The 11,474-nt window shown below is 35.7% G+C and overlaps 1 protein-coding gene across 1 annotated transcript; it reads right to left on the bottom strand.

The window, feature by feature from the left end:
• Positions 1-2,413: 2,413 nt before the first annotated feature.
• Positions 2,414-11,058, bottom strand: LOC114154032 (corticotropin-releasing factor-binding protein-like). The gene is made up of 7 exons (XM_028032785.1): positions 10,930-11,058; positions 10,727-10,814; positions 9,495-9,652; positions 8,426-8,636; positions 7,495-7,649; positions 5,017-5,137; positions 2,414-2,986 (listed from the first exon to the last, which is right to left on the bottom strand). Exons 1-7 carry the CDS (start codon positions 11,008-11,010, stop codon positions 2,832-2,834), a joined length of 969 nt encoding a protein of 322 aa, XP_027888586.1. The 5' UTR covers positions 11,011-11,058; the 3' UTR covers positions 2,414-2,831.
• Between the last annotated feature and the right edge of the window lie 416 nt (positions 11,059-11,474).

Raw genomic sequence — 11,474 nt, 5'->3', positions numbered from 1 at the left:
TATTTTAATTTGCTGAGATGCAACTGTATGAATAAAAAAAATAACATAAATTCTCAGTTTTGTGAAATGAACAGTCAGGTGAAAATGTTTGTGATGTTTTAAGCATTCAGGTCTAAGCAGACATGATTTGAGCTGCCCCATAATTATGTGTGTGTTGCTCTCAAGACCTGCTTTAATTTTGCGATCTTAATGGTCTGAAAGAAAGAAAATCGATGTTGCTTTTGCCTGAAGTGGTATGAATAGCTAAATTGGGTGTCTTAACTTTATAGCAGCATGAAATACCTCGAAAAAAGAAACCTGCTAATTTTTTTGTTTGGCTTCACTATGATACTTTTGCACGATGGAACAAAAATAAGATTTCTTTAATTACGGGGTTTCACATGTAGTAGTTAGGAATAAAGCAGCTAATGCATTTATGTGTTTTAGCTATCCGACAACATTTTGATCAAAAAGAATAACATTCCCACTGTATTGGGAGGAAAGTACTGGTTATGTCTGAGAGATGGTCAAACGACTGAATCATTATAACACATTAATTTCTCCAATACGTTTCTTGCTAGAAACAATCAGAAATGGTATTTCCTTCAATGGCATCCAGGGTGCGCCTTACACTCTAACGGAGGCTGAAAATTGTAAGAGATGGAGTGAAAAAAAAAAGACATCCGCTGGTTAATTGAATCATTGCAGGCCGAGAAGGTTTGAGATTAATTCCACGTAAGGAAAAGATCAAAAGCGTCCCAGTAAGGAGGACGTTGATGGAAACAGGAGCACTGAGGCTTGTGGGATAATCCCATTAAGGGCTGTATGTTCATTCAGACTGAAAATGCTTTGCTGTACAGTGGCTATGGAAGACATTTGGGTTTAAACTGGAGAGAAAAACTAATAATTTCACTGAATTAAAACAATACACTGTGTTATTCTTAGCTCTCTTTAATTATGGCTATGAGCACTGACCCACGGCAGTAAAAATTATTTCAGAGGCAGTCTCTGGAACTGATTGGATTATAAAATACAAGAAAAAAAGTGTCAATGTTTAATACTGATCACAAAGAACCTATTTTTAAATATATATTAATAAATACTGTACATTGAAGATTGTGAACTGAAGAGTCATTGTATTACCAATCAGGGACAGGCTTCTGTAATTGAGAATATGCTCACAAGCATGTTAACATACGTATGTGAATAAATGCTGAATTATATTTGATTACAAGAATGCATTAATTAGAGATTGAAGTTGATTTAAAAGTAGGAGAAACCTCAAAATATCCTGAGGAGAGTCAGTCACTAAACAAAAAAAGGGGTAAAAAAAAAACTATGGAAATCCATTTTCACCACTGGGATTTAATATGTATTGATGCCAGAGCTCACTGTGTCTGCTATGTTGCAATGTAACAGTTTAACAAACAAATAAAAAGTGAGTTACCCACATGTAAATATTACGTTATTAATATTTTCAGAAGTAGATTGTTTCAATGTATGAAGACGTTGAATATGGATCCAACAAAAAACTGGTTGCTGATCAACCATGGAATCATCAGAGGACATATTCATGAAAATTTGCTTGAAAATGTGTGTTTGTATGAGTCCAAGCACAAAATACTAAACACAGATACAATAAAGTTAGTCACAAAAAATTATTAGTATTTTTTGTAAGAGAAATAAAGCCTGTGAAAAATGTCACGGTTGATTTCTTGCTGTTCAAAAAGATGTTCCCACATCAGTCTAGTTTAAAAATGTTTCGTTTTCATCATCCAAAGCTAACAGCAACAATAAAAACAATGTTTTTTCCTTCCCTAAATCTACTATAAAACTAATTCCACAATAAGAAGTTGCATAGAAAAGGAACATTTAGTTTTAAAGAACATTTTGTGACTAATGATTGGTTTTTGTAACTAGTTCTGAGCCAATTTGGATCTTAATCAGCAGATGTGGAATTTTTTTGTGCCATTTGGTAATTAATAATCTGAAAAACAAAAATTAGCTTTTCATAGGCTCATTTTCAGACCACCTATAGTTACCATCTATTATTTGCCAAGCTCAGTTTATAGATTTATGTGTGCAGAAACTGTTGAGCCTTTTAAATTTTACTTACACGCCACATAAAATTGGAGAGCCAGCTTGCATTTAACCTTTTAACATTTTTATGTAATGTTTTTTTTTAGTTTAAATTTTATAAATCAAAGCTTAAAACTTTTTTTTTTTTTTTGCATTCCCTGATTTCTTGGCAATCCTTGAAAGGTGCCATAAAAATAAACTTGCCTTTATTTTGTGGTCAGTTTACTTACACTCTTATTTTACAGAACCATTTTATTTAGGTTAGAGTTGGGTTTTTTGAAATAAACATTTTATCTGAGTCTTGCACGCGAGTTTTCTCACAATAAGGAGTCACAAAAGCCAAACAATAAAAATGTGCTTTACCATGCAAGTCAAATATTTATTTTCAAATTGTCAGTCCGATAAAAACAGAAGAAATTAGAGAAATATAAAAAACTATAACCGATGCTAACTGAGAGCAACAAAGTTAAAGATTTCTACTTGTAAATGTGTCACATTTGGTCAAATTACTAAATATCAAACAATAAACTCCAGCGTCATTCAACTAATTCAGAAAAATGTATTACATCAGCATAAATAGCTTATTATCAAAGAAAGCATGATTACATCACTGACTAAAACATTTGGAAAATACAATGCCAACTATTTACTGACAGCATGAGTTAAACAGTACAGTTGTGTGCACAAGATGTGTTTTTCACAGAGAAGCTGGATAACCTGGTGATTGTCTTCCTGAAAGCTCACAGTTGTATTTTCTTCTGTGGTTGTGCATTTCATTCGACAGAGCAGAAGTTTTCCAGGCCGTTCTCTCGGGTTTTGGGAATCTCATTTTGATCCAGTAGTCGGTATTGGAAGGTAACACGGTTAATGTAGTTCCCACTGGAGACCAGCCTCACCACAGAGTTATCACAGCCAATCTTCATCTGGGCTAAAGAGTCAAAGAGAGGAAAAAAAGAACAACTGAATTCAGATAGAAGAACTCCCCCGGTTTTTCCAGAGGTTCGTTGACGCAACTTATTTGTGAACTTTAGTGCACAATCACTGGCCACTTTATTAGGCACACCTGTTCAACTGCTCGAATAAATTAAACAACTAGAAAGCCATGTGGATTCAATGAAGAATAAGAATAAGAGAATAATGGTAAAGAAGAATAAAAAGGGTAAGAAGACAGAAAGTTTGTTGATTTTTGCTTTGCTTTTTTTTTTTTTACTTTTTTACTCGTCTTTGTCCTCCTCCTCTTCTTTATCTATTAGACCAAAGCCTGTACTGGCTGTCACCAGATCTGCGCTGAAAATCTGGCCAATCAGATCAATCAGAGGAGATACCGCCTCCAACTAACAAATACGCACACTCAATAGGGGTCAAGCAGTTTTCTGGTGCGACTATACAGATGAGTGGAGGTGGCCTAATTTTACTGTTGGCCATACTGCATTCATGGGTCCGTTAATAAATGGAAATGTGGCAGCAGGTTAATAAATGCAGCCATGATCAGAGTTATAAACTCTCTTGATTGAAATATGCTCTGTTGTGATTGCTTAATAGCGCCTTTGATTTTTGGCAGGAATGTGATGCCATGTGTAATGGTGGAGGGATTATTTGCTTGGCACACTTTTGACCTCTTAGTACAAACTGAGCGTAGTTCAGGTACAACATTCAACCTGTAAGTATTGCTGCTGATCCTTTGTGACTACAGTGCACATCTTCTGGTGGATACTTTGAGCAGGATGATGCATTATGTCACAAAGCTCAAATAATCTCCAACTGGCTTCTTGTCAAATCCAAGAAACCAGTTTGAGATTCACTGTCACTGATAGAGCACCTTCAGGTGAAATGGGAGGTGCCCATAACAATCTGGGATATGCTGCTGACAAATCTGCAGCATCTGTGTGATGCTATCATGTCAATATGGACAGAATCTCTAAGGAATGTGACCTGGACATATCGTGACCTTAAAAACAAGAAGTTCTACTCAGTAAAATGGGTTACAATTTATTACTAACAATGTGCACACAATAAAGTTGACAAGTTAGTGTGTATTGATCAGTGTCTATCAAAACATATTCATTATTCATCGTCCTCCAAATGCAGTGCAATATTTTCTAATGAATGACTGGAACAATCAGCTCACATACAGACTGAAAATTGGCATTTCTACTCTCTTGAGATTTTTGGATCCAAGGAGCATCAATTTACTTGTAGTGGTTGAAGATTGCTCATGTCTGACAAATAAATGTCTTGTCCGAGCAACAGTTAATCCTAGCATAAGTGACATTTTAAATTAAAAAATCTAATTTAAGTATTATTGGTCTTCTTCCTTTGAAGAAACAATCTGTTACATTACGCTAGAAAAATAAAAAAAAATTGTGAAAAAATATGAATATCTTTTATCAGTTTAATCACATTCTACTACTAATTGTAAAAAAAAAAGCATATTTAAAAATATTATAATAGTTTAATGTTTCATTCTTTTAGCCATGCCGTAAACGTGTGTCCTGCAAGCAGAGTAAAACTTGCACTAGCAATGTTTCTTTGATCACTTTGTTTCATAAAAAAGCATATTATGTTAGAGGCTATTATAGCAAAGGGTCTACTTTGGATTTGTTTTTCAGCAAAGAGGAGAATAAATTTGTGCTTTTGTTATGTAAAATGGGAGAAAATGTCTAATTTGCATCGCAGATATTTGGACTTGCGCCACGTGGGATGTTATAATTTTAAATGATTTGCAGCAAGCTATGGCAATTTAAAAGCATTGTTCCCTGATGATCCAATGATGTTTTAGAGAGTGGCACCAAACAGGAAGCTGAAATGTAATTATTCTAATTCAGACAAAGCAATATGTACAAACCGAAAACAGCAAGCTTCTGTTAAAAATCCCATAGCATGCAGTCATCATGGTGATAATGTGACCTGAAACAGTTCTGTTTAAAAAGCTGGAAACGGATGAGAGAGCAGACTTACCGAGCCCAGTGAGGGAGAAACACAGGTCGGCTACAGGAAACATCTTGGAGGTGTCCACTCCGTTTCCTCCCAACAGCTCCACGTAGTCACCTGATCCAGAGCAGCCTGGCCATGTCTGTCTCTGCAAACATGGACACACAAAATAAATTGACCATGATAGAGGATAGTTTACTGCTGATGTCATGCATGTTTTTAAAAAAATTTGAATAGTGTGTATGTATTAGGAGCAAAAATGTTGCATTCACACCGTTCTTCATCATCAGGACAGCATAAATACTTAGACTGTGATCAGAGTCTTGCTTTATCTATTTATTTATTAAAATATTTATTTAATCTATAAGAACAGTCTGGTATTAATATTTCAATGGTGTATGACTGTCTCCAAGAGATAAGATAATGATTTGCTTAATTAAGTAAAAGTAGGTCAAGTCGTCAGTTTCACATTCGGAGGTCAGACAGCATAGTGTAGTTTGAGTAATCTAATTATTGTGTTATTGCTGCAAAAAATTTAGTCACAGTTGTGTTGATTTTATTGCAGTGGCACATATGCAGCTGGCATGTGGCAGTATTTATACATATAAATGTATAAATTTATATGTATAGCATCCTGCCTAAACTGGTGATGAAATTATGCTCTCTACAGAGTCAAATGCTTAGTGAGGCGATGCTGAAAAATAATCACCAGGTCTTCCTATTTCATTATTTAAAAGAAATAATAATCACAGCGGTGTAACTATCCTTAGAAAATGGTCAAAGTGTTCTTAACCAAGTTTTCTGACACACAGTGATATAAAATGTGGTTTTAAATCCCTTTTTTTTGGCAGGAAACACTTATGATGCTAGAGAGGTAAGTAACAAAATAAGAAGCACAACAGACAACAAGAAGAGAAAATGCAATTAACTGGAGATAAACACAATAAGTTTCTTTGTGCTCTTTTGATGATTGAGATAAAGTTTGTGTTGATCCAGCAATGTAAAGGATGCAAGAAAATCAAAACTACTTTAAATTACATTAGAATATATCACATTCAGTTACTGAATGTTCATTTGTCCATTCAGGTTCTCTAACGATAATCCAGAAACTGACTGGTGAGTTGTCCAAAGGTCCAATAACTTGGGATGCAGCCTTATCATGACCCTAAATCACAAATTTACATGAAACCTTCCAGATGCAATCTTTCATACTTTTGTCCATTTTTTGTTTCAAATTATAATGATAAATACTTCCAACAAAGAAGTTGTAATCTATTTGCCATATCACCTAATCACATTGTTTAGTCAGACATGATTTCATCTGCAGTGTAGCTGGAATACTTAAATCTTCTGTCTGATGAGTTTTCACTTTGACACAAACTAAGTTGGAATGACTTGGCATCAGTCTGGTAAATTTACTTTCTGTTCAAATTAATCATAATACCAACAGACTGCCAACCACTGTGTTACACCAGTGCCAAAAAACGCATCAGTAATTTTGTTTGTTTCATTTCTATCAGAAGGACTTACAAAACATCAATACTTCTCTAACTCAACAAGATGTTTATTTGGTTAAAAGTTTTCAGCTTTTAATATTTGTTGAGCAGTGAAAACATTGTGATTCATATGACTTTTCATTTCTGACCATATTACTACAGATTTTGTAATTATCCGACTTGTAGCAGCTGTCAAAGTTAACTTAGGAAGAATACCACTATCATATAGCAGAAAATCATAATAATGGTTTTTTACTTATTTTTGTAATTAGCTTCATTTATAAATAAAAGCAGTGATTTAACAGAAGCAGTAAAATTAAGAGCCTCTTTTTCACAAGAGTGTTTCTTTTTTTTATTAATCTTAAAAAATAATTACTCTGTAGGACAGAATCAAATTAGATCTCACAAACTATTGCACAACTTGTGCTGTAAATTACCTACTTGAGAACATGTCCCTTTAGTGTTTGAATTAGAGGGACATTGGATGAAATTTTGAGGCGTTAGTACTGAATTTTTGGTTGTGAATTATGAACATGAATGCATTTATTTTGAGCCTGAGCAAACTGAGTTTCAAACTAGTTTTTGTTAAGGGTGAACTGGCTCAATACTTTCTGTGGATGATCTGTGAGGTCACACTGAATGGAGAACTTGTGAAAATTTGGCTTATAATATGTTAGTTACGCTGTTAGAGCCAGATATTTGCATACACTCTATAAAAATGTCTCTCCATAGCATTGTTTGAATTTAAATGTGACTAAACTATATGATGATTTTTTGTTTAAAATATTTGAAAACAAAAGAAATTTTTGGTTTCAGATATTGAAACCAGAAAAGTGTCAATATTTGAAAAGAACATCTCTTTTGTGTCTAATTACTGACACCTGATGTGACTCAGAAGTGTAATTATTCTGGGTCAGTACTCTACTTAAAAAGCACTTTCTTCTTCAATACAGAACAATGTTTTTTCATTAGTAAAGAAGTCCTGTTAACTTGTCTGTCAGCATCTTACCAGTGGGCTGATCTCATTGCTTTTGGCATCCCCTAAACTGAGATCTGTCAGTCGGATCTCCACTGGGTAGATGATGGAGAAGCTGCAGTTTCGGCGCTGATGTGGCATCACCATGGTGAAACTGCCCTCTGGACTCTGAGACATGATGTTGCAAGCTTCAGACAAACACACACACACACACACACACACACAGACAAAACACAGATGCATGCACGCCCACACACACACACACACACACACACACACACACACACACACACACACACACACACACCCACACACACACACAGGGGAAGATGTTTCAGATTTCAAACAGTTCCACCATCACCTGAGAAACTAATTACTGACACCTGATGTGACAAATTGGACATAATCAGGATAAGACCAGGGATGAGACACAGTTAAGGCTGTGCATGAAACGTGGCTTGTACTGGTAACAGTAAGCCACTCAAAATGGGTACAAGCAGAAGTCAAAACACTGTGACAGTGAGTTTTATATAGAATTGATATAGTACCATCTACATAGTGATAAAAACTTACATAGTAATGTTGTTTCACTAAAGGTAATCAATATAAATTGTCTTCCCATCTGAAAGTACTCTTCTCTAAGTGATTGTTATATTGCTTGGCATGCTGCTCTTCAAGCAGCTAGAAAACAGGTGCATCCTTCTCATTGAATCTCTTCATGTCGCCTTCAGCCTTGATTAACGCTTGATCGAGCTCAAATGTCCAGGAAGAACACACATGCATGCACACAAACAAACACTGCATTACTAACGCTTTTCCGGAAGCATACAGGAAAATAAGCTGACAAAGGGTGAAAGACCTTGAATCTTACATCACTGAAATATTTCTATTTAACTAACAACTTGTAATTCTCCCTGTTGCTGTTGCAGCTTTCCTAAAAAGAGGGATGGGTTACAGGACTCACGGAAAGGGTTGTGCACTTTTTTGACAGCGAGGGTGAAACCGCTGTCAGGGCTGTGAATGCGAAAAAAGATCATGGCAACATTCTGGGAGGATCGGCCGGAGAGCGTTGATGCAGCAGAGGAGCAGTAGTCCGTGTAACGCTCGTGTGGGAGGAGAGGGTGATCATTACTGCTGGGGAACTTCTCGCCCTTCAGAACCCAGCCGTCAAAAATCTGCAGCAACAGGAGACATGGAGCACTCTCAGTTTGAAGCATGGCAGGATTGTTTAAGCTGAATAAAAGCTTTTAAGTTTGAGTTTACAAATATTTGAATATTTTAGAAATTTATGCACCTACATAAGAGTACATATGCATTTTTGTCTCTTTAAATTTTGTAAAACATGAAAATGATCAATGAATGAAGATCTGTGTGGTGGACTTTATCTAAAATATTGGTTGCTGACTTGAAGATGAAGTCTGTTATCCAATCTACTTATCTATTAAGACATTAAGTTAAATTTTTTATTCACTATAAGGGTGCTGTAAAATGAAATATCTTATTTTCCTTTTCACTTATACATCAGCTGATTATCACAACATATATCTTTGCGTTGTTGTATCCCTATTATTTGAAAAATTCACAAATCTGCTGTAAGTCAAACTGCCAAAACAATATGACAAGGCTTGTCTTTCAGCTTCCTGTTTTAAACATTTTTTACCCAAAAAAGTTATATATGAACATTACATTGATTTGTTTTTCAGATCCAGATCACCCCTCAGTTCAACTTTTAAACCTAGAAAGTATCGTCTTTTTCTCTGCCAAGAGCCTTTTCCCCATTTGGCCTGGTTAAACTGAATCTGCAATGTTACTGGCGGGCTTGGCTCCTGAACTGAAGCTGTTTTCCTCCTACATTTGCTCTTGGCAAAGCACAAAGGATCAGCGGTGGTGTTTTGCCCTCAAACAGTGCCCTAACCACATTTGGAATCATTTTAATCCAATATAAAAAGATGAAATAGAATTTATGTCCTAAATTGCAAAAGGCATGAACTTCCTGGCTTTTGGTAACAGAACAGAGGTTATTTTGGAACAACCTTTATAAAGTCTCCAGCACTGCAGTCGATGCTGACGTCAGACAGCTCCATACTGATGACCTCACTGGGCTCAGCGATGATGAAGGCAGCACAAGCCAGCTGTGGCCGGGATGCCACAAACGTAAAATAGCCTTCAGTCGCCAGCATGTCCAAGCATCCTTTACAAATCACAGATAACACAGTTTCAAACATTTCAGAGGGCATTGCATTGGTGAAACCTACAATATTTTTAAGAAACTTCGTGAGGAATTCACAAAGCAGTGCAATTTTTTCCACCTATTTTTACCTCATTAATGTATTTGTATGCTGAATTCACAACCACATTACACTAAATGCAAACAAGGTTGAATGTGTCATTCAAGTCCAGCAGCTGAGAACAATTTGAACCTTATTTAATTTGTCCTCTTTTCATCCACAAATATTGAGACCAAAAAGTAAGAAAAATGTCTTACATTTTAAAATATTTGAAATAAGCAAAACACCAGCATAAATGTTGACTTTATTATCGGAGCAGGACAGCAGAACAATAATGATCAGTCGGCTAAGATATGTGTGGAAATTAATCATAAAGCATTTTACAAGATTACAAAATTTTGTGTAAAGTCACAAAAGTGCCAAATGAACAAATACGTGTTTCTTTTTTCAAACGTGCCATAAATAGAAAAAATAAATAAAATAAATGTATCCATAGTTATATAAATTGACCAATAATAAATCAATGACTGAAAAATTAGTAAATAAAAATTTGAACAACAATTTAAGTACAATTGGTTCCTTTGTTTTAATTATTCCTCCATGGTTCATTTGCTTCAGTACTCCATAAGCAGTTAAAACTGTAGCCAAGAATGATCAAAAACCAACCAAAGCCTTTATCTAAATGGGATAATCCTGAGGAAAGTAAATTTCAGACTGTGTTTGTGTTAGCCCTCTGACTTTGATGGATAAGCCTGATAGACAAAATAAATTCATTGTATGCTGCAGCATGCCACTGAAATGAGTAATTTGTAAAATGTCTACATGTCTGATAAAATAACATAAACATATTTACTTACAACAGCAGGTGTGCTTTTTCTATATTTCATAATTATTTAATTGAATATAAAGAACTAAAGTAATTATTTAGAGACCTACTTTTTTAAGTAGAATTGTGACACGTTTGGACCTCCATACATCACATTAAAAAAAGAAAAGAAACACAGAAAGAAAAGACCACTGTTCCATAGATTTCTTACTGAGAGGTCGGCGGAAAACAAAATCCTCTGATTCCCTTTTCTGGGCCGAACTGATCAGAGAATACAATCCATCTGAAGCCTCGTTGTCCTGCAGAAAACATGACGCAAACAAATTCAGACTGTCCAAAATAAGGTTTAATCTGCCCGGTTTTATAAATATACCCTCTTTGATTTACTTTACCATTTAAAAAGTTTGTTCGTACCTCGATGTAGCGAGTGAGTCCGGTCCCTGATAGCAGGGAAATAAGACAGAGGAAGAGCTGAGCGCGCAGAGCCGCGGACATCCTGAGGAGCGTTTTCTCCACAAGTGTTCTCCGAAGCGCAGAGGGGGAGTAACTGCGCATCCTGCGAGGTGGCAGCTTTTATAGCGGCAAAAACCAGAAAGGCAGAGCAACATCGGAGTCCCGGAGAACGCAGAGTTATTATTTTTAATCAGAAACCAGAAATAGCGGCTATTTAAAGCCACATTTGAGCATTTATGCATGCTCGGCGGTGTGGAAACTAATGACGGCGGATGATTTGATTAAAAGAAACGCGGCCTCATTAAAAGTCATGATAAACAAACCGAAGTGCAGCAGTGCATTAATTTTATAGGTCGCTGTTAGGATTCTTAAGCTAGAGGAGCTTTTTTTCCATCTCTTTTTCTGTAAAATAAAAAACGATGTGGGGAAAAAGTGACATTTCCATGGTTTTCAGAAACTTTGGCATGACCAGAAAGTAATGTTTTTAAATGTAGTTACTCATTATG

Source organism: Xiphophorus couchianus, chromosome 12 (genome assembly GCF_001444195.1).
Source record: "Xiphophorus couchianus chromosome 12, X_couchianus-1.0, whole genome shotgun sequence".
NCBI classification, from domain to species: Eukaryota; Metazoa; Chordata; class Actinopteri; order Cyprinodontiformes; family Poeciliidae; genus Xiphophorus; species Xiphophorus couchianus.
Note: the sequence above shows the minus strand (reverse complement) of the source record. Positions and strands in the feature narration are given on the sequence as shown.